Source organism: Neodiprion virginianus, chromosome 3 (assembly GCF_021901495.1).
Source record: "Neodiprion virginianus isolate iyNeoVirg1 chromosome 3, iyNeoVirg1.1, whole genome shotgun sequence".
Classification (NCBI taxonomy): Eukaryota; Metazoa; Arthropoda; class Insecta; order Hymenoptera; family Diprionidae; genus Neodiprion; species Neodiprion virginianus.
The window spans coordinates 6,920,966-6,944,860 of record NC_060879.1 but is presented as its reverse complement, the minus strand read 5'-3'; the positions used below and the strand labels follow the sequence as shown (position 1 = coordinate 6,944,860).

At 38.2% G+C, this 23,895-nt stretch overlaps 2 protein-coding genes and 1 long non-coding RNA gene across 4 annotated transcripts; 1 reads left to right on the top strand and 2 right to left on the bottom strand.

The window, feature by feature from the left end:
- Positions 1 to 3,051: 3,051 nt before the first annotated feature.
- LOC124301256 (lysosomal acid glucosylceramidase-like) lies at positions 3,052 to 9,839 on the bottom strand. 2 transcript variants are annotated; one of them, XM_046756091.1, is made up of 8 exons: positions 9,705 to 9,839; positions 9,041 to 9,177; positions 5,552 to 5,873; positions 4,492 to 4,757; positions 3,958 to 4,389; positions 3,784 to 3,887; positions 3,407 to 3,684; positions 3,052 to 3,290 (listed from the first exon to the last, which is right to left on the bottom strand). In XM_046756091.1, exons 2-8 carry the CDS (start codon positions 9,081 to 9,083, stop codon positions 3,191 to 3,193), a joined length of 1,545 nt encoding a protein of 514 aa, XP_046612047.1. In that variant the 5' UTR covers positions 9,084 to 9,177; positions 9,705 to 9,839; the 3' UTR covers positions 3,052 to 3,190. The 2 variants fall into 2 exon arrangements, with proteins under 2 accessions (XP_046612047.1, XP_046612048.1); XM_046756092.1 differs by having other exon boundaries at positions 3,784 to 3,863.
- A 3,184-nt stretch (positions 9,840 to 13,023) lies between these two features.
- Positions 13,024 to 19,342, bottom strand: LOC124300635 (lysosomal acid glucosylceramidase-like). Its single transcript, XM_046754935.1, has 8 exons — positions 19,096 to 19,342; positions 17,551 to 17,659; positions 15,826 to 16,147; positions 15,296 to 15,558; positions 14,434 to 14,865; positions 14,249 to 14,328; positions 13,655 to 13,932; positions 13,024 to 13,281 (listed from the first exon to the last, which is right to left on the bottom strand). The coding sequence occupies exons 2-8, from the start codon at positions 17,591 to 17,593 to the stop codon at positions 13,182 to 13,184; spliced, it is 1,518 nt and encodes a 505-aa protein (XP_046610891.1). The 5' UTR covers positions 17,594 to 17,659; positions 19,096 to 19,342; the 3' UTR covers positions 13,024 to 13,181.
- A 3,097-nt stretch (positions 19,343 to 22,439) lies between these two features.
- LOC124300636 (uncharacterized) lies at positions 22,440 to 23,253 on the top strand. The gene is made up of 2 exons (XR_006907263.1): positions 22,440 to 22,697; positions 23,051 to 23,253. It is a non-coding gene; the product is annotated as an uncharacterized LOC124300636 (long non-coding RNA).
- Positions 23,254 to 23,895: the final 642 nt, after the last annotated feature.

Genomic DNA, 23,895 nt, shown 5'->3' with positions numbered 1-23,895 from the left:
TCGCATTCCAGGGTTCAGTCAAAAAGAATCTTGATTCCGGTCAAGTGATGGAGAGGTTTAGCTATACTAGCGAAACCTTTTACAAATCTTCTGTAATACGTACAAAGGCCTAAAAAGCTTTGAATTTGTTCCTTATTCTTAGGTGTCGGCCAAGAAGAAACCTTCTCGATTTTGGATGGGTCGGTCTTCACACCTTGTGCTGAGACGATATGTCCGAGGAAGCCTACTTCTTTCTGGAACAAATGGAATTTTTCGGGCTCATTTTTAGGCCTGCTCGCTTCAGCCTGGCAAAAACTTGTTTGAGATTTTGAACTTCTTCTTCAAATTTCTTGCCAAAGATGATTATATCGTCTAAATAAACGAGGCATACGAGTATTTTGCCAGTGAGCCCTTGGAGAACAGCCTCCATCATTCGTTCAAAGGTAGCCGGGACATTACTTAAACCAAACGGCATAACCTTGAACTGCCATAATCCTCCTAAGCCCGTAAAAAAAGTTGTTTTTTCTTTATCTAGAGGATCCATTTTGACCTGCCAGTATCCGCTCTGAAGATCTATGGTGATGAACCAAGTTGCACCGGCTATCGGGACGAGTGTCTCGTCGATTCTAGGTAGAGGGTAAGGATCTTTCTTCGTTATATCGTTCAGCTTCCTGTAATCGATACAAAATCGTTTGAATCCGTCCTTTTTGTTAACAAGGACGATTGGTGAGGCCCAGGGACTAGACGATGGTTCAATCACATCGTTCATTAGCATGTCTTCCACAAGCTTCTTCACCTCTTCTCGGGCGTTGAGAGCGAGTCTTCGAGGAGCTTGTTTTATTTGTGAACTCTCTCCGACGTAGATCTTATGCTTGACGGAAGTACATCCGCCCTTATCACCACCATCTTTGGCAAAAGAATCTACAAATTCTAGCAAAAGAGATTAAAACGATTCTAACTGAGCTGGATTCAACGAAATCGAAGATTTCTCAACAAGGCTCTGTAAATGTGAAGGAAAGTGTTGTTGAAAATCATCCTCTGAAAGTTCTATTTCCCGAATTCTAGGACAAGTCCAATAAATTCCATTCCTATTCGTACAAAGAGTTATTTCGCGATTGTTTGAAGCTAGTGAATTTCTTTTGGTCGAGATAACACAGTTATGTGCTGTAAGAAAGTCTATTCCCAAAATACCTTCATCCTCTATATCTGCTATAAAAACCTTATGTGGAGAGTCGATACGCCCAAAAAGGTTAATTTGGACAGTAACCTGTCTTAAAACCGGGGTCGTCTCTCCACTCGCTGTTCGCAGGGATAAAGAGGGAACAATCTGGTCATCGGATTTAAAGAGATCCGATCGAACTACGGTTACTTCCGCGCTGGTGTCTATTACCCAAAGACAATCGACGCCATTTACAGTACCGCGCGCGTAAAGACCAGACTGTCGTAGACTTGTAATCAAAAACTGTTCTCTAAGAGGGCTTTCACTTTTAACAATCTGCGATGATTTTCGCCTGGACAAATCATCCGAAATTAGTTTTTTGGACGAGTTTCTGTTGAAGAGCTCGACTGAGGATTTGCTTCCCTAATTTCTATATGTTTCTTACCCCGATTATAGGAGTTCAGATTCGAACTTTGCATCGGCTCCCCATTAATTTTCTTAATCAGAAAACAATGGTTGGCGTCATGTCCAATTTTTTTAGAAAATATACAAGTTAAGCCGGTTTGATTTGTCATGACCGCGTTTTTAATTTCACGTTTGTTTTTCTGGTCTTGAAAAGAACCACGATTTCTTTGTTTAAAATTATTATGACTATGTTTATTTCTGTAATTTTGAGGCTTTGTCTTTTCCGAGTGCTCTAATCTTCGTCTTTCTGAGGTATTTTTGGACACCTCAATCTGACGAAGCTTGTTTGTCCCAAAATAATTCTTTCGCATAGCCTCCACCTCAAGGGCTTTGGCCGTTGCCTCTCGCAGAGAAATGAGACCCGATGTCCCAATGGCCATTTTGATTTCCGGATCACTAATTGCGATTAAAAAAGCTTGGGCCGCTAATAAGTTACGAGACGGCTCGTGGTCTGGCAAAGCTACACGAGAAAGCCGTTCAATATCCTGGCTAAGTGACGCGAGGTCTTCGTCTCGTCCTTGTCTTCTGGTCTGTAATTGAGCTGTGTATAATTTTGTCAGAAGGTCATTTCCGTATCTTAACTTAAGCGCGGAGCTAAGTTTTTCATAATGGGAAATTTCTTCCTCGGACGATGCTGTTAAAACATTCAAAGCCGGCGTCCGAAGACAAGAGGCAAGGCTGTGGGCCCTCATGGCAGGGTCCCACTGAGTATGTTTTGCTATTGTGCTAAATTGACGCTCATACTCTGCCCATGGAATTTTTCCATCAAAAATTGGCGGTTTTAAAGGACAAAAGGGTTTCTCGTTAATCTGAGAAGCAACCCCAAGAAATCTCGAATTATTTAATTGACTTAAATGAGAATATCGAGGCTGAACCTGAGATAGAGGCTCGGAAAAACCAACCTCATTATCTACTCTTGCTCTACAAATTGGGGATTCATCTACCCTCCTAATAAAAGGCACAGACCTTGAGTCACGAACATTCTGGGATCGTCCTGGATGTTGGACCTCCAGAACAGCGGGAGATTTACTCAGAATTTTGAGGGTGTAACGGCAACACTGACTTCAGATTCGGATTCAGCGCGTCAAATTACATAGAGATAGGTAGGTCCGGTCAAAAGTACAGACCACTTTTTTTTTGTGGGCCGGTGTTATTTTTAGCTTGACGTCAGGAAATTCGTCTAATGCAGAACGGCATGCTTCGTGAGATACATTTCCATTCATTAGTCACCAACATGCAATGCAACGTCCATGAGACATAAGATTAGAGAGCATCAAAATATATTACGGTATCGTAACGGCAAGATTAGCGTATGATTGCAGTGATTTTTTTGTCCGGCTTGTTTCAGTTATTTTCAGATAACTGTTACTTTGCTCGCTGCTTGAAAATGGAACTTATTTTAATCGAAGGTTTGAGGAAACAGAATGAAATTTAAGAACTCATCTTAAAAAATGTTCAACAATGTTGTAATTTACCTTAAACCCTCTGCTATTGTACCGAATACTGCTATTTCTCATTTTTGCCCCCATTCAAATCGTTAAGATTGACGCAATTGTTTAGAAGTGACCAATCGATTACATTGTGTTGTTACTTATACATAATGGTGTGAATGGATTTCGGTGGTAGCTGTAAGTCGATGATTCCTCTTTCTTGGTCACGGATAACTGCATGCTGATTTTCAGTGAGTCTAAAACGAAAAATGAGTTGTATTGCCAAAACAGGACGTTTAAAGAATATTACGTATACAATTTATTTTAAGCTGAATACCGATTAGAATCTGATCATAATATATCTTGAACTCACGTATTGTACAGAACTATAACAATTTTATTGTCCGGAGTCTTGAAGGCGACAGCAATTGTAGAGCTTCCCTCCTGACTGAGCTTCAATCTGACAGAACCTCGTGGAATGAATTTACTGAAGTGGGCTAAGCCGTAGAACATTGGTTGTTTGTAAAACTCGTCATTCTCAGCATTCACGATGATTGCAGAATCAACAAAGTTGCTCCTCCAATTGGGACCACCATGATGGTTAAGAGCTAAATTCCAGTCCACCCAGCCGGTAACCCAATGTTGCAGATTCTTTAAGTTCAACGAATCCATGACAAGCGAGTTGCCGCCATTTCATTCACAACAAAATGCTCCCTTTTCGCCACGCGTGTTTACGGATATTATACTCACGTCCATGATATCCGTAATGTACATTTCCCCTCGTTCCCAGGATCCTAAGGGGACTTTGTTAAATTGCCATGGCTTATCTCCTGTACGAATAGACGGTGTTTCGACTAACGGATTGTTAGAGAAGACCGTTAATATCTAGCATGCAATATGTAGATTGAAAATGACATGACTCACCAACCGAGGCCTCGGTCATGATTAGAAACTTCTCAGGAAAATGATAATGGGTTCGATCGATCACCCAAGAAGGTACAATACTATCCCAGTACCAATGGAATGCAATACCGGCCGTATAGTTTTTTGCCACCTTGTTGCTAAACATATCAGAGACGTACCAGGGCAGGCCGAATTTTTGGTCGTCAAAAGCCAAAATTATCGTATCTTTGTGCTCGGATTTGCTCATGGTAGGGCCGAGGTTTTCCGCCACCCATTTGCCCATGCCACTCGGTGTCCACCCCATGCAGTTAATACTAGACATTGGTATGATACCGAGAGACGGTTCATTGCCTGTCGTCATCGCCCACATTTTGAGCCCATAGCTTTTGTACTCATCCATAAATTTCACAGTGTACTCAGCGTACACCTGGTAGTACTCTTCAAGGAGAAACCCTGCGGGATACAGTTACCAAGTACATACTTGAGTTATAATGCACGGTATCCATCGATACATCGTTTACCCTGAACTGGCAATACTGCAATATGCGTACTCACCGAAACCTGTGTAATCATTATTTGTCTTCATCCAAGGCGGAGCAGTCCACGCAGATGCGAAAAATCTTAGATCACGATTCATTCTAAGAGCCTCTTGCATCAGTGGAATTTTGTACTTGATATCTTCCTCTGCCAGGCTAAAGTTGTGAAGTTGCGTATCAGCACTCTGGGTGTCGTCGTAAGTATATACTCGTGTGGAGAAGTCGGACCCACCAATGGGCACACGACCTAGGTTGTATCTACTACCTTCCTCGCCGAAGTACGATCTGAAAATTGCGGGATTTTTTTAAGCTACTCAACTGGTGCCCGTTTAGACGCAAAACACAATGGCAGATGTTAATGACTCGTTTGAAGAGTCTTTATACGGAAGCTTCGAGATTGATTTCGTGGAAAGTAAGGTTATCATGAACTGGGATGAGCACAGAAGAATTTAAATGTAATATTCTTTGCGATGATCTACCGACGAATACAGCCGACACAGATATCCTTTCGTTAAAAATCTCGTTAGTAGGTCACACGTTTCGCGAGCTTGTTCTTCTTCCTTAATTTGAGAGAGTTGCTGGGAAACTGGTCGACGAGAGTTTAACTTACAACAAAATGCGTGCTACTCGTTAATTTCCATCTGACATGTTGCATTATCCGAATATTGAATAACGAATACATGTCTTCTGAAGAACCCACAGTTATTGAATATTTGAAGCTGGAAACCTGTCAACCATATAATCACCTAAACAATTTATATCGCAAACGTTAATTGTTCAATATCCAATAAAATCATCAGCCTTGAGATCGGTTTCATCTAAATTCACATTTAAGCAAAATCAGACTTTCGAGATCGGAATTTCCCTCAAGATTCTCATGTCGTCTGAATATTCCTGAGTATATTAACTTTTGTCAATAATACGATGATTTCATCGACATAAGTTTTCAAATAAAATATATCGCCTAATGGTTACACGATCTGCCATTGTAGAAGTATATCAATGAAAAGGGCAAGAGTCAAGGTAACATAATTATCACTAACGTCCGGTAACTGTTGTCTTTCAAGTACAAGAATTACCTGAGTATATAGTCCGCTGTAGCGTTGCTCAATAATTTGATGTTGATGCCAGCCGCGTCGGTAAAAGCACCTCCAAATCCGTGAATAGTTTGAAAAGTGGTGTTAAGATCCAGCCGAAGAGTGACGTCAGCGGTTGCCGATTCGTTGGTGAAAGCACCCTCCGTTGGATCCAATCTCAAGCCGTCTCGGCTCGAGACGTATCGCACGAACGAACCGATTTCCGGAATTTCGAGCTCTGGTGTACTGTCGCAGTAAGTAGCGTTGCACACGCACACTGTTCCCCCATTTCCGAAATCTCGAGGCACGCAGGGAAGAGATTCCGCTGCAAATACGGAAGATTTGAATGGTTAACGTCAGTCCATTAGTTCGGTAGAATGAGCATCAGCCTCTTCATAAAAATCCTAAGGGGTGCGGGTAACAAATCGGAATGGTCAGAATTCTGAACATGAATATATCGAAAACTCACAACCGCGAAGGAACAAAGCGGTGAATCTTCAGTAAGCCAGGAATAATGAAAATAGAATATGAAGGTATCGAAATTTGAAGTTATAGAATTTAGAATACCAAACTGACAAATATTCCGAAAGGCCATTAGCAGATTGAGGCAAATGCGATTGCTCGCAAACACAAACAAATCACCTTCGGATGGATAACAAAGTAGAATTTTCATTTATTCGAATTCATAAATGCGGAGGATCAAGAATCAGAACGGTTAGAACTCCGAGTAGTAATCTCATAGAAGGCTCGGAATATAGAATTGCGGTATGTCAGAATCGTTAGAATGAAGAATCGCAATATATCAGAAGAATCAATAACTCACATCATATTAGAAGCCCAGAAATATAAGTTTATGATACCAAAAATCGTAATCAATATTTTAATGAGACAAAAAAAAGATAGAAAATAAAAAGAGGCACATCGTTGGCCAGACTCTAAAGGTTGTCCATTTGCATCGCGTTTTTTCCTCTTCAATCAGAATAACTATTGAATAAAGAATTTGTTCGATTCTGTATATAAGACATTTTACAAGTCAAAATAGATTAGTTGGATAGACACGGAATGTGAAATTCTGGTGGTAAGCCATCTATACGGTTACTTTCGGCGTACCAATCTTTCCGAATTGTACCATTCTGAATAATGAGCGTTCCGCATTCTGGATATGTTTTCCGCCGTTTCTAGATGATAAAATTCTGACGTTTATTTTTATAATATCTGGACATTCGAGAATATGAAACTCACTACAGATTCAGTCTCTGGAATATTGACTCTATACATTATTAAATTCTGCATCTCTTTATTCTTGGATTAACGTTTTCTGAAGTGAGTTCGGATAATAGAGCCCTCTACCAAGTACAGGTTAGGTAAACTGCAGCTTTTTCTGGGCACTATTCGGGACTGAAATTTCTGATAGTATTTGTTGACTCATATTCATCATTCGAGTTTGTTAAATTCGGAATTCTGGCCATTCCGATTTTCCGTTTTTCTGATTTCTCACCCCCACTCATCCTAAGGTGGAGCTGAAAGTAACGTATCGGTTTAAATTATGGACAACCAGTGTATTTTGACGAACAATGAGTTTCTTTTCTCTTCTGGAGATAAAGTTCAGAGCGCAATGTTAAAGCACTGATCAATGACGGTGAAAATATTACTCGATAACAGAATCCGATTGTCATTGTCGCGTATAAAAAATTATTCACTGCATTTCTTTTTTATTGAGGCTTGCCGCAAGATTAATGGTACAATATTGACTGCGTAATACGCAAACAATGTCAAAATGTTATGAAATTTTTCCCAGGTTGTTATAAATAATCATATCGTATTGTGTGAGGGATCGTTATGTGTGAGACTCAATGTGGTGACATATTAGTGTGTATTGTATGACACAATCGATTATGTAATACGAAAACGTACGATTATGTATGACTACATGCAACGTAATCATACACGTACAATTTTATACAGGAGCATGAATTATCGTGTCATGCTAAAATACGTACTCATTTATTTTACGGTAACTAACGAATCCCTCTGCATAGAAAGTGATCTGTTTCCAATAGCAACAGTGCCTTTAAGCTGCATGGTGATGGCATTAATATAGCGAAGACTATGATAACAATACTACTATTATTATTAGTAAAGTGCTATGTACGAGCAACCACGTACGTGAAGTTCCCGTTTAGGTGATAAGAAACTTTTTTTCAAAGTCAACAAACATAACCACAAACTTCATTTAAGTGAGATAAGTTTCTGTTTTATGAAAAGGTAGAAATATTGTTCCTTGATCGACGTAATTTGTCGAGTTTTGCGTCTAGAAGACAATGAAAATGAACGGAATTAGAGTCAAGACGATCCCTGAAGGAAATTGTGTATTCAGATAATTTCTATTCAGTGCATAAGACAGACACGGAAAAGATACAGAAGATCGGAAATTTTTACAGACGTAATTTATCGAATTTGAAGATTACATAACAGGCGATGAAGCAAGTAACTCATCAATAGAATCCCATGAATATTTTGGGTGTCACATGAGAAAAAATGATACGTACGCCAGTGATGTAGTACCAACCAAAGCTGCATTGTATTTCAAGATGAATATATCATTGTATCGTCAGAGATTAGCAGTGATCAAAGTACATGGATCAGAATATTATAAATAAATAAAACTGTCCCTCAAAAGAAAAATTTAATATAAGTAAATCGTTATTAAAAGTATATGTACGCGACATATATTTCTATTCAAGTGAAAATACATTGTGAAGTTGAATAAAAAGCCGCACGATGTAGATCCACCTCAAAACTCCTGACGTTCAGGACATCCACTTCGTTCTTGTAGATAACCAAAAAAACCAAGTCATCCGCTTTAAACTTTTTCAACGACAAGGTCTGCTGGTTGAAAAATTTTGATGTCCATATCCGTCCATCATGCGGCATATCATGAGTTGCAACACTTGCAACAGAATAAAATGCAAAGCCCCAAGTGATTTCAACAAATTTGTTCTTTTTCGTAGCATTGAAGAGGGATAATAGTAGTGAATATATTTCGCACTTATTATAAGAAAAGAATTAAGAAAATCGGTTTGTTATAGCATGGGCACGGTCAATTTTATTTACTCCTTTCACTACAACAAAAAAAAAATCTATTATTTGCTATGCGTACTAAGAAAACATTCATTGTACGAACTAGAAGTTTTAATCGTGCAAAATCGATAAAAAACTCAACTTTTCACTGATACTGATTTTGAATAATAAACAGACTTTGATCAGTATTCATTTCTGAACTTTTGAAAAGCTTACAAAGTTATATTCAACTACGTAATGCAAAAATGTGTTCTATTATCGCAATTTAGTATGGATACATCCTTGGTTCCTCTATTAGACATGTTCGATTTAAACGTCACAAGTATAAAGTATTAATTCGAATGAATACTTTTTCAATGACAGAGCATTGCATTTGTCGAAATGACTTAAACATATTCAAGTTAAAAATACCTGCACATATCCACAATATCAGCAGGAGGTAGAATCGTTGCATAATGCAATCTCCAAGTTTCAATCCTCGCTCTGGCTTGATTCTATTTCATTTTCAGCGATGACCCAAGAGCAGAAGTTCCAAATACGTTCTTCCTCTGCGAACGTATGAATGAGCATAAATTTGCACGGTTCACGCAGTTTCATAAAAATTTCTGCCTAATTATTTTATATCACGGACCACCGCGTTTATACTGGCCTTTTTGCTTTCAAAGAGAATAATAATGACGAACACTGATCTTGAAGTTTGCAACCACACGGCATCAAACAGGTCCAAGTCTTAATGAAGTAAACCTACGTGGGCTTCGTCGTGAGTATTAAATGTGACAGTACAAGAGGAGGATAAATGTTGATGTTCTCTGCTAGACATACATGCCATGAATATGAAATGTGATAGAAAGTATGTTGTGACTAACTTTTACAATGCAAAAAGTATAATAAAACGTCAAACTCATGACGTACACTCGTTATAAGAAGTGAAATCACTCTCCGGTAGAATTAGTAGCGGGTTCCGAATTTTTGCACGAGACACACAATTTTTGCATATCAAGTGATTAGGCTCTTTATTTTAACTGAATAAATGCGACTTCAGATTATTTCACAGTAGTAAATTGCAAATACTGACCTTACAATTCACGATCGTGTCCGCGTTTACGAAAAATGCGACACTTCATACTATTTATGTAGACAGTAATTGGGCATATTTGCAAAATACAAGGTCGAATAACTCATTGTGTTTTATGCAGGTAATACGATTATTACAGTCAACAAATTGCAGCAGCTTACTTCAATACATATTCGCAATGACTATCCATTGTGGGATATAGGACGTTTTTTTTTTTTTTTTTTATATATATCTTATCGTAGTTTCTGTTCAATTAAACTTTGTGCGGAGTCACGTTGCATTTCTATCCATACTTGTGCATAATTATGCACACGGAGGGAAAGAAATTCTTGAACCAAAAAAATAGATTCTTTTGGAGTCCATACGCTTGAATCTATTATCCCCTATTTGATCCAAACACGATGACTACAATTCATCAATTTCGATTCGGTTAGATTGTCAAAATGATTTAGTCAAGCGAATACCTTGATTCGACAAAAGCCTTGCTCGTCACAATCGAGCGAACCTTTTGATGTGTTTCCAAAATTCAGTCAGTTAAATATCATTTCATTTGAAGTTTGTGTATTGTTCCTCTGAATGACATGTTCGTTGACAGAAACAATTATGTACTTTGATTAAAATAATTGTACATGAATGTGGCAAACAAAAAATTTACATCAATTGAATGCCATACACTGTTGATCTAACCAGAGCTTGTTTGGCGTAACTGGTTGAATCAGTTGCACTCATTTTTCACGAGCTAAAATATACACCACATGCTTTGAGTGAAGTAGAGAAAACATTAGTATGCTAGTATTATAAACGGCCGCTAGGCGGCAAACTTTCTCGTTACGGAAGTAGCTTCAAAGATAGTTATAAAACTGGTTAGTCGGTTGGGTTGTCAGATACGGACAACGTGACATAAAAGTGTCATCAAACCTATTTCGAACGTAAAAAGCGTAATATCAAGTTTCGAGATATCAATATTCATATTGATTACGACTGAACAAAAACTATTGACACATATTAAATTTATACTGCCACAAATATAATAATAAATTTTCAAGCATGACGCATCAAACAACTCGTAAATCCATCACAAATTTAAGGCAACAGTATTATAAATGATGTCATTTAAAAAATACGTTTTTTGCGCTTAAACAACTCTTAATCTCCAGTCATTGCAAAATTTTTTTGTAACAACAAGATTCAGTATCTGTGATCAACATTCATTTTTTGACGCAACAAGACATGATTTTTATTCATTCCAATCACACATTTTCTTGATACAAATTTCACATTATTGCAAGGAACTCGCGCCGTATTACCTTGAATAAATCGACAGTCGGCATTAGCATTTAGAGGCTTGATTCAATTCTACATTAAGTTGCAATAAATATTTCGTATGACAGAAGTATTTTATTGAATTAGATAAGTATTGGGTTTACAACATTTGACTAGAGCATTTAGTTGAATCAAACAAATACCACTTGACTTCAATAACCCTTCCCCTCAGTGTACTTATACCAACGTCATCGATTATAAGTTTTGATATTTTTCTCATAACAGAGATACCGCTACGTTTTTTTCGCAAAATTTCCTCGCTTTCTGGCATCTGGAAGTGACGGAAAAGGAGTTTCCGACAGAAAGCACGGCAAAGAAGGGCCTTATTCCCAGTTTTGAAATAACATTCAAACAAAGCAAAGAAGTAGAGCCGAATTAGAAAACGAGAGTCTTGCATGAGGATCTGAAAACATCGTTCGATCATGTCAGCTTTTCATGCATGTGGTTGTGAATGTAAATCGTTCTTGCAGTGTGAATTGAAACAAAGAATACGAGTCGAAGGTTTTTCTCTGAGTATTTCAGATAGAAGCCTACTCATAGTGACAAAGCTTTGCAATAGAATTTCGAAAATTGTGACTAGAACTGACGACGAGAATTCTGACCTCCGAGTTGATTTCGCACTTTCTTGTTGTACATTACAACAACGATCTCGTTTTTCGGTATCTTAAAGACTACAGCCTTTACCGATTTCCCGCTGCTAGTGAGTCCCACTCTTTCTAAAGCTGGTGTAATGAACTTGCTGAAGAGCGCGATGACGTGATACATTGGCTGCTTGTCAAATTCTTCGGCCTGCGGGTTCACGATAATCGAGGCACTCCGACAGTTTTATCTCCAATTGGAACCACCGTATTTATCTACAGCAAGATTCCGGTCCACCCAGCCAGTCATCAAGTTTTTCAAATTCTATAATGTTAAAGGCTTTCTAATACGAGCTATCCCTTTCTTCACTTGAACGTATTACTACGGTATTTTATGAGAAAGTGAACAGCGGTAGTACCACCAGCTTTTTTTAACGACTATTGATATCATATCCCAGATAAAATTCATTTGCTTATCACAAAAGGACAAATTCAACCCGGAATGTGAATCAATCAGTCCTAGAAATGAGTACTCTGATACCGTGAATCAGGTGCAGTGCAAATTACTGCGCGTGTCCAGAAGTATCCTCATTGAACCCCAAGGTGAAATGACCTACAATGTCATGGCAATATACGTATTCCAATAATGTTAAATACGTAGGTTTCTCCGAAGTTCCAAGACCCCAACTAAATAGTTGCAGTGAGTTTCTGTGATGCCCCTGCACCCAAAATACCATCATGTTGTATGCAACAAATCCTCAGCAATTATTGTGCATATTTACATTAGCTTGGATACAATGCGTATGAAGCTGAACATTCGTTACCCACGTTAAACTCCGTCATGATGAGAAACTTGTCGAGATACTGTCGCTGGATCTCGCCCAGAACTTTCGCGGGAATGGTCATATCCGGTTGCCAGTGGATTGCAATACCAGCCGTAGAATTCTTCGCCAATTCGGTCTGGAACATTTTATCAACGAATGGGTCGAGACGTGTTTTTTTTTATCGTCATAGGTAAGGATCAAAGTTTTTTCATGCGTCGATTTGTGGATGATTGAACCAAGGTTTGCAGCCCACTTCCCAAAGTCACTTGATTGTATGTCTTATCGCTGTCGCATTGCATATTAACTCGTGACTGATGAAATGAAGAGGTAGCAGCCTGCGTGAGTAGAATAATTTTGTTAAAATTATTTGAAAGGTAACTCTTCTTTCGTGTAAAATATGCTTCATACATTTTTCACACGTACGATTAAGAGCACGAGTAATCGAACGTAAACTTCGATTTCATATTAAGATCTAGTTGTAATTACATCATTGGTCTAAACGAAGTTCAGTTCATCATGTACTTGATATCGGGGGTAAACTTCTGTAGATTTTTACTTATTTATTTTATTCATTTTTTTTTTTTTTTTCATTATTTTTACATTACAGTGATTACTTATTTTTCCAATACTAATTTTTCAGATAATAATTTTAAAGTTGTACGCATACGAGTCTATATTATTTTATTGAAGGTATATTTGAGGGTTACGCCAATTTTTGTACACCAATAGTGCTCAGTAAATCAAAATGAGCATTACTTGTACATAATTGTGTGAATCGATTTTGCTGGCAGCTGTAAGCGAATCTGCCCTCTCTCTTTGTCAGAAATGATCACATTCTGCTGTGCACTGCAACTGGAAGTGAAAAAAACGTATTCGCCAACAGAAACCACTGGAAACAACGATTTTATTCCGAGTTTCAAAATCATATTCAAACATAGTAAAAAAGTTCAAGTAGCACGAAGAAACTAGAGTTTCGGATGAGGATCCGAAAACATCGTTATTTGACGTCAGCTTTTCATGCATGTGGATGTAAATTTTATGTAATTGGTTCTTGTAGCGTGAATTGAAACAAAGAATACCATTTGAAGGTTTTCCTCTACAAGTCTTTTAGGTAGAACCCTAGTCATAGTTTGCGAAGATTTTTTATCGCAGCAATTTCAATTTCGCTAACATTGATTAGAACTGGCGAGGAGAACTTTGAGCTCTGAGTTGGTTTTGCACTTACTTGTTGTACATTACAACGACGATCTCGTTTTTCGGTGTCTTGAAGGCTGCAGCCTTTACCAATTCTTTTCCGCCGGTGAGTCCCACTCTGACTGAACCTGGTGTGATGAACTTGCTGAAGTGCGCGATGGCGTAATACATTGGCTGCTTGTAAAATTCATCGGCCTCCGAGTTCACGATAATCGAGGCACCCACAAAGTTTTGTCTCCAATCGGGACCACCGTATTCATCTACAGCAAGACTCCAGTCCACCCAGCCAATTACCCAGTTTTTGAAATTCTGTAATATTAACGGCTTCTCATTACGAGTTATCCGTTTTTTTCACTTGGACATGTTATTACGGTATTTTATGAGAAAATCAAAAGCGGCGGTACCACCTGCGTTTATTAAGGACTGGCGATTTCATATCCCAGGTAAAACTGATTGGCTCAGCACAAAAGGACAAATTTTACCAGGAATATGAAACAATCAGTCCTACAAATGAGCACTCGAATATCGTAAATCAGGTGCAGCGCAAATTACGGAGCGTGTTCAGAAGCATCGTCATTGATCTCCAAGGTAAAATGACCTGTACATGTCACGGAAGTATACTTACTTGAATAATGTCCAACACGTAGGATTCTCCATAGCTCCAAGATCCCAAGAAACTAATAACATTGCCCCGCTGTGAAGTCTCTGTATCCAAAACACTTTTATGTCATATGCAATAAATCCTTAGCAATGATTGTGTATATCCACAGTTATTTGGGTATAACGTGTACGAAACTCGAAATCACTCACCCGTGGAGAACTCGGTCATAATGAGAAACTTTTCGGGATAACGCCGCATGATTTCGTCAAGTACGCTCGTGGGAACTACCGTATCCGCGTATCCGTGTATTGCAAGACCAGCCGTGTAATTCCTCGCCAATTCGTTCTCAAACATTTTATCGACAAACGGGTCGAGAATTGTTCTTTCATCGTCATAGGTAAGAATCAAAGTTCTTTTATGCTTCGATTTGCGAATAGTTGGACCAAAATTATTCGCAACCCATTTGCCGAGATCACTCGGTAGCCATCCCATACTGCCATAATGAGATAGGTTTAGCGTACCGATGTAAGGTTCGTTGCCCGTTGATATAGCCCACATTTTCAGTCCATAGTCCTCGTACTTGTTCAAATATTTTACAAGATAGTCAGCGTATACCTGGTAGTACTTTTCTTCTAGAAATCCTGTGGAGCACATATACTGCATATATCAAGTCAGTAAGGAATGCAGCAAAATCGACTTGGAATGCAGTAAAATCGCACAACTCTATCAATGGATCTAGAGTTTACGGATTGGAACTCATTTCGACTGATTATTCGTACAATGGAAATGAGTTTCGCGTTGTGGAGCAGTTGTGTATATTGTTACGAAGCGGAAAATTGAGAGAGGAGAAGGATTCATTTTGTGACGAAGCTCTCGTTTTAAAGTCTCGAGATAGACTGTTTTTACAATAATGTAGGTTGACGCAGCAACCTTATTCTTTTGAAAGACATAAGAGGATTATAAACGTCTTTTATCTATGAGGACTACTAGATCATTAGAAAGGGGACAAAACGGGTGATTTCACCCTTTGTAACAATATGATAAACGATGGCGATGCTATACAACACATACCGTAACCTGTGTAATTGTGATTCGTCCTCATCCATGGTGGCGCAGTCCATGCTGCTGACAAAAATTTAATTTCAGGATTCATTTCCTGGGCTTTTTTCATCAATGGAATTCTGTAGAGTAAGTCTTCAACTGCTAAGCTAAATTTTTCCAGTCCCACATCACCAGAGTGATCGTCGTAGGTGTATGGCCTAACAGACGAATCAGTTGAGCCGATCGGTACACGGGCGAAATAATAATTACTACCTGCGGTAGTGAAGTACGATCTGAAAATTTGTAATATCAAAATTCACGGTACGGACAACACTGGATATGTTGAATATAGCGCTGCTCTGACCTACTATACACTTCATGTAATAACTGTTTAAAATATATAGATTTAATAGAGAGTAAGAAATTTTTACATGAATGGGAATGTTTTATGTTATTGGCACATTTTGGTCTTTTCGTAAACCATGAAGAAATTAATGATATTAAGGGAAAAGTGTCTCCAATAATTTCGATCTTGTGTGTTATTATATGTGATGTCAAACCTCATTAAATTCTCTTGAGTATCAGAACTGAGCGTTTTTATATTCAATATCGCCGCATCGCTAAAAGCGCCTCCAAAGCCCTCGATACTTTGATACGTGGTGTCAGGATCTATTTGGAAACTATTGAGATCGGCAGTCCATTCCTTGACAAAATCACCCTGCGTTTTTTCGAGTCTCAGGCCGTCTTGACTCGATGTGTATCGAAGATAAGAACCATTCCCAGTGAGATTGGAAATCTGCGTATTGTCGCAATACGTAGCATTGCATACACAGACTATTCTGTCGTTTCCGAAATTGCGACGTACACAAGGAAAAGTTTTCGCTAAAAATTTCAATATCGCACCTTGAGTGACTGCTTTTTTGAGTGCAGCGCCTACACAATGGACACACGATAGTATATGATACGTCAAATATACGTAAGGGTGGTTTAATTCGAGTATAAGTACAAATTATAAACGTCCGAAAATCAACGTTGCACAAACTGGTAGGTATTATCCAGCAGCGATAAACGTTTAGACTACATTGTCAGAACTCCATAGGTTTATTATACGTTTAAAAATGAATATCTTGATAACTTATGAGAAGAAATTACAACATTCGTAAATCTCGCTGTCGAAAAAGCGTTGAATAACCGTATATGTCGCAGTTGTATCGATTTGCAGCCTTCTACCGTTTGCTTTCGAACATGATTATCGTTTTATGAACTCTGATGTTCAACGTTGAAAGTAGTCGCTGCAACAACGTATATCATTAGTTCATAATACGTTTTTTGTTCACCTGATACGTGTCATTTCCAAACGTTAATTCTGCATCCTACCATCATGTAAGTAGGTATGTATGTCCGTTTCTGTGACGTATGGAAGCATAACATATAGTTGCTCTGAAAATTATATGGTAACTTCCGCTTTAACGATTCAGTGAAATGTACGCTACTTTATCTTACAGTGAAAAATGTGGACTTTACTCCTGTGAATCTGATCAAATTGTGCGTGTCTAAACTTTATACAAAATACTTAAAAGCATCAGATTACAGCAATGCCCAAAGAATTACCATGTTAAGTTTCGAATAAGTAATCAAATTTTCAATTTCAGACAATTACACTATAAATTTACTGACTATCTAACGATTTACTAAATTTGGAAGGTAAACGCTCTTGTAAATTTATTTAAAATTGTATTGTGAGTGCAAATTCTGAAATCATAATCTCGTTGATGACTTTTTGATGACTGCATTATTTGTCATGCCTGTGATAGTCTTGACGTTCATGTGATACGTATAAGACACGTATCCCATGTATAATACATTAACAACCGGGTTACTTTTACACGTGAATCGGAGCGACGTACTTAAAACGTATAAATACGACTGATATTATACTCACACAAATATACGTCTCAAAATCTTTCGACAATACCTATCACAACCGGTTAATAAACGTAAAAAATAACGACATGTGGGGGACATCCTGAAAAGCGTTATCCGTGCTTCATGAACGTTTTATAAACTTGTGGTTTTATACTCTTTCTCAACGTTTATCATACTACCGTGTGTTTGTTGGGTATTTAAAAATTTTTATCAGACAGTATAATTAGGTATCTAAAAATCAATCGTGTCCAGCAATTTTTGCACCAGGGCATTTATTCATTTACCAATCACAGTTCAAACGCGTTGTACAGAAAACGTTGAATAATTGAGCAATTTGATTAATCGAGTTCAGTACTTACTTGTATATACACACACGACTAGTAACAAAATGCAACGCCACATGATTTTCCAATCTACTCTTCACGAGTTTGATATGTAGTTTGATTCGACTGCCTTTCAACAACCAACCTGAAATGAGCAATTTATAAGTATTTCATCACTAAAAAGGAATTTACGTTGAAGAGTTTCCAAGATCTCGATGAACTCTGTAAAAAAGTCCTCGAGATTATATGGCTAGGTATGTCTATAATACTTCTGCCACAAAAAGCATTCGAAAATATTCACGGGTATACCTGCAACGGGCTACTAATTCGAAATTAATATACAATTTCGAATAATAAATATCAAATGTTAATATTCGATGATAGGAAACCTTTTCAAAAGTGAAAATTCTTTTATTGTTAGTAGAGAATTTTCAATGTGAAGATTTCGTGACCCTTGAATTTTCTTAAATATGTGGAAGGATTCGTCGGAGAGGGTGGAACTTTCATGAGGTCCGTTTCTTTGCTTGAAAAAAAGAGACCTCGCTGAATATTCAGAATTCTTATCAAGAAAATATACGAAAATACGAAACGACCTGCTAATTACTTGATGATCTTTTCTTTCACAATACAAATGCCTTAGTCTTTTTTGGAAATTTTTTTGGAAATTTTACAAGGATACCTACCCTACTAACTTACGCAGTGACAAATCTTCACCAATTATCGTCTACTCCATTTTTGCTCTGCAACTAGTTTGGATATTTACTAGCGATGGAACATATCCATAATGGTTTCTTTGACACCGTCAAAATGCAAACCGTAATTGATAATAAAGGCAAGTGACAAAGGTACACGAATGTGGATTTTTTTCAATGAGACCAACTAATTATACAGTTTGTGTCGCGTTCTACATCAACTATGCTTTTTACGCATGGTCCAAATTAATAAATGACTTGAAGTTGCAGTTTTAAGATTGGTTCATACGAAGAATATAGTCGATTATATACAGTCCGGACTGAGTACGATTAACGCTTGAGGAGTTGCAACGGAAAAACAAACATTTTTTTTGAATTTACGAATCTCTTGTTCCTCCGGCGTCCTGGATATTCTTATCGGAATCCTGAGGGTACAGGGTGAGTGGACAGAAGATCTGACAAATTAATTCTGGGACGAATTAATTTTGAGCTCTAAAGATCGGAGGAAAAGAAAATGTCTAGTTTTATTCGCTAAATTTTGTTAAGTTCTGAAAAACCGATAGATTTAATCAACTTGGACCTCACTGTCGCATTGTCATGTGAGTGACATTGACATTACATAGACCTCAGTTGCTGCGGTCAACGCTTTGAGTGATTTAGCTGTTAAACGAAAACACCATTGTGTATTTCCTCAACCGTTGGTCTTACATTTTTTTTTTTTTCTTAATCTTAGGATCAACTTGATGGAAAATACGTTCTACAAATTGATTCTGAGACAAAAGGGTTTTTGCTCGAAATATCGCGATAAAGTAAGGTTCATCTTATAATCAGACATGCAATAGAGCTTCCAAACAAGAATGACTACGCAATACTCCATTCGTAAACTCACCACACAAATGCACCACAATGCTGACTAAAGGAATAAAGGTCATATGCTCAACGCAATGGAACGAAGAAGAGTTCGGGGAATGGCACTGAAATTGTTTGAATCACACCTCACAAACCAATCGCAGAGAGCTGAAGTCTACGATTTAAATAGTACACCGAAACTCGTTAACTATGGAAGTTCAGAAGGCACGATACTATTTGCAAAACTCTTTACAAAGTACTTCGATAACGTGCTGAGAAACAACATCCATTTCGAAATTATTTTCATGCAACTGACAGTCATGAGATTAACGTAACTCATGGCAAGAAACGTAAACAGCCGGACTGTTTATACACATAATACCATTTGAACATCTGAATAAACGGCTACCCACTTACCAATAATCCACATGAAATAACATTGATGCTTTGCAGGCCAACGTAGCGAGAGGGACGAGAAAACGTTCGATTCCCCGTAGCAGTCACATAATCATTGTTAATACCATTTCATCGATTTTAACACATCGTCATCGACATTTGATCTCCTTAGTGAATAATGACGTGTGGTTGAATACTAAAAAAAAAACGAAGACACGCAGTCAACTTAACCGTAAATTTTTCAATCTTTTGCATCGCTGAGTCGTCACGTTCATGACATCAAAAAACGTGGTTGACAACATCTTGAAATTTTCAATAAAGATATCGAAAATAATCCGATGTCATCGACCGCCAATAACACCTGTTTGATCACACAACGGAGCTGTTGCTAAAAATGAAACAAAGGGCTGAGTGATTTTTAATTTATTTCTATCTTTTAAACGAATCTCGTTATTATAAAAAACAATTCTATATTCTGACACGTGTTAATTCCTGCAGCCTACCAAATTTGAATTATGATTATGTGATACTTGATTAACTGCAACGATATTCCATGGCACATTTTACCGTTAATAATTGGGTGAATGAATGTATGAGTGTATGATTTTAATTGTAATGACATAGATGATTAAATGCGCATGTATCTATATGATACATGGAAGTAAAAAAGTGAAATTCAATGAACATGATTTAAAGATTTTTATCGTTGTTTATATTTTATTTATTTAGTTCAATGTCATATTCATCATCGTTCTTGTTTTTGTAAACCTGTCCATTTCATTTTAATCATAGACTCAAATTCTTAACCTTCGTCTCGTTTACATTTGGCTCTACCTCGTTCGTTTACATATTGTAACGTGGCATTTTTGATGCCCGTTACAAGGGGCTCCTTGAACCCTGGGCGAAACCAAAATTTAGGGATTTCCGAGATTAAGTCACGAAGTCTTTGCAAAAGAGCGCCAGGACCAGAGTCACGCTTCCGAAACTACGAGAGGGGACACTTTAGCGAACAGCGTAAGATATTTCAGGTTTTTTTGTTTTTTTTATTTTTCGAGCTACGACGGGATCAGGCAGGAAGTCGGCACCAAATTCGAGGAAATTGCGGAGTGGCGGACTAGCGACGATTGCGAAGGAAGGATGTCGAGGCTGCGGAAGGGGAGCCAACGCAGATCCCCGCATCGCGGGATTCCCGCTGGTGGCTGGCGCGCCGCAGCTTCTCCCCCTTCACGTCGCCAACAATTGACCGGCGAACTTGCGACGGACCGACTAGCGACGAGGGAGCCCCACGCTCACCACCAAGACGCCATGGAGATGCGCAGAGGACGAGATTGCGATCTAGCGTTAAGTTCTGCTCCGCGATGCTATTAAAGGTGCGCGTCGAGTTGCGCAATCGCCCAAATCGACGACGGGTCGATTACTGCGTATTCTTGTGAGTGTGACGTCACGTATGGGATGGCGTATCGAGATCCGTGTGCGGCAGGTCGTAGGTTTTTGAAACCACTCCAGTTCTGGCGGTCATGATAGGTAGTCACTTTTTGGGGAGTTTCGCGAAGCAATGGAGCCGCCCAAAAATCGCGAGGGTGATGGAGAGGGTGTTGCGAGGATGTGGAAGGTAAGCGCTACTATATTATTATAGCGCCGAGTCACGGATAGCCGTTTTGGATTTGCGTTGTAGAAAAGTACTCAAAATTCTTTTGCCGATTCTTTTGCATGATAACCGTAGCCTGAGTGCGCGTAATGGAGTAGAGTGAATTTTGAGTCCTTGAGAAAGTAGAGTAGTCACGGGGTTTAGTCGAGTCTCTCTCGTTTTTGAAACTAATTACAGCCGAATTCCGCTGTACCGGGTCGAGCCGCGTTATCGGGTTTTTCAGTGTCATCTCTCGAGTAGGTCGCGAAGTGCCGAATTTGAGTGCTCGAATTAGCGAATAACTTCTTCGATGATTTTAAGAAGGTTTGATTTCGGATGAATGCGATAGCCTTTAGTTGAGGTTACGATTAGTTGCGCTTGCGCTTAGTTCCTTACCCTTTTAATTAAAATGATATTAATTGAGTTGCATTACCTTAAGATTGTATTCAGTTGAGGTTACGTTCAGTTGCGCTTGCGCTTAGTTAAGTTTTCGTTTATTCAAGATAGTGTTTAGTTGAGTTGAGGTTACGTATAGTCAAAATTGCCGTGCGTTGAGTAGCGGTTGAGACGAGAAGTCCGTATATTGGGTTTTAGTTACGTCTGAAGTATGGTGGCGTTTAAGGATTTGTTTAGTCGAAATAAGTAGGAAATAAGCTTTAGGTTAAGTTGTCACATTTAAATTTAGGGCAGCTCGCGGTAGCGTCAGCCCGACGGCGCACCGTCGAGAAAGTAGTTTTAGTTTCGGTTTCGAGCAATTATTGTTAATGAGAAAAAATTGCGAATTTGCGAATTGAAAGTAGCGTAGGGAGATTTTGAAACTGTTGAGTGAAATTTTAGTTAGGGAGCCGCGAGCTCAGTACAGTAAGGAATAGCGTAGGTTACGTGTAATTTTCTGTTCGTTTTGGAATCGCGACAATCGACTTTTGAATTATTTTTTTTGTTTTTGTATCACCGGTATTGTGAAATATAAGATTTTATTTTACTTCTTTTGTTAAGTAGCGTGTGGTTTTCGAGTGTCTCTCTCTCTCTCCAAGAATTACCCCTCCCCACTCCGCGGTACTTAGCTACCGAGCATATTTCCGCGAGGTATAGCATTAATGATTTCGAGGCGTGTTAAGGGGTTAGGTGGGTTTCAAAATTTCAAAAAATCGAATTTTTTTTTTTTTTGCTTATCTTATAATTGAATATGTTGAGAATATTCCTTTAAAATTTCAAAACGATCCGAGTCATATTCTAAGAGATATAGCCTTTGGATGTTTCACCCATCAGGCTATAACCGAGCGTGACGCAGGTATATGGAGGCAGATATATCGAGGCAGCTGCTTAGATATTGTTCGTTTATTTTTGGGATGCGAATACTAGGCTTAGGACTTGCCGGATGTAAAAAATTCTGTGGTTTGATGGATATAAGTTCCTCATTCTTGAATGCATCAACGTACAATTTTTATGTTGATAAAATACATGAGTGCGTCATAACTGTTGCCGAATCAATTTTGTTGTCTGCTGCAAATCAAGAAAAAAAATTAACGTGTGATGAAAATAATGTTGAAGATACGACAGATGTTACCGTGTCAGGTGATGGCACGTGGAAAAAACATGGGTTTGCATCATTATACGGTGTAAGTACGATTATTTACATGTTTTTTGAATATAAATCTTCAATCGCGTTTTTCTCGAAACTACATTTTTGAAATCGGTAGTCACGATTTCTCGAAAACTTATGAACCGATCTCTTTCAAATTTTGCACACTTCTTCAAAATAACATTATCTCGTACTTGAACGAAGGAATTTTTTTTTTTTCTATTCCAAGTAATTTTTCAAGGCCATGAAGGGTGCAAATTTTACTCAAAATAAGGGTTTTTTGTTTTCAACGCCGCCAAAAATGTAATTTTTTTTTTTTTTTTTTTTCCTTCGTCCAAGTACGAGTTTTAAACATCTACTAACAGAAAATTTTTGGTTTTTGCATTTCAGATGAATCTGTCATGAGTTATCCTGACTACGCCGAGAGAACTTTTTTTTGAGGGGTCACAGCAGACGACGTGTCCACGCCTTAATTTTCAATATTTTTCAATGAAAATTTCACAAACTACTTATAAAATATGTATCTTTTATGTGTTAAATTGATGGAATGAAATATTCTGTTGATTAAGTAAAAAAAAATTCATAAAAATGTACCTATTTTGAGCTTTTGAAACCCACCTAACCCCTTAATCACGCCGGACGCCCAACAACATTTCGCGATATTGTTTTTAGATCCAGGTTACATCGTGCACGCCAAATTATTGTGCACGCGGTAAGTTCTCGGTCATTTTCTCCGAGTGATCGAAGTATGGGAAAAATTCACGTCACAATATATATATATATATATATATATATATAAACTATATGCTCTACCTTCTAAACCTCCTACTTTAATGTGTATATACGGCACATGAACCAAAACAGATTCAAATACAGGTGATGAGAGAAAATAATGACACTGTAATCAGGCGGCTAGGTGGTCTAGTGGAGTAACTCTCCGGTAAAGCATCTCTAGACACCAGGTTCGATTCCTGGCTCCGTCGTTAATTTTTCAAGTCACCTGAAATATTTGAATTTGCAATTTTTCTAAATACATATATATCTGATTTCTTACCTCCGCCCGCGCTCGACTAGTGATGCGGAACCCGTAGCTTTTAGATTGTGGCCACCTTGCCGAGCTTTATTATTCATGGTTTTAAGGTGGCAGCTAGGTAGCAGAACTAATCAACATTAGTTGATGTTGTGTGTATTTCTTGTGCTTGAGTGTGAGACATAAACACAGGTACTAATGGAAG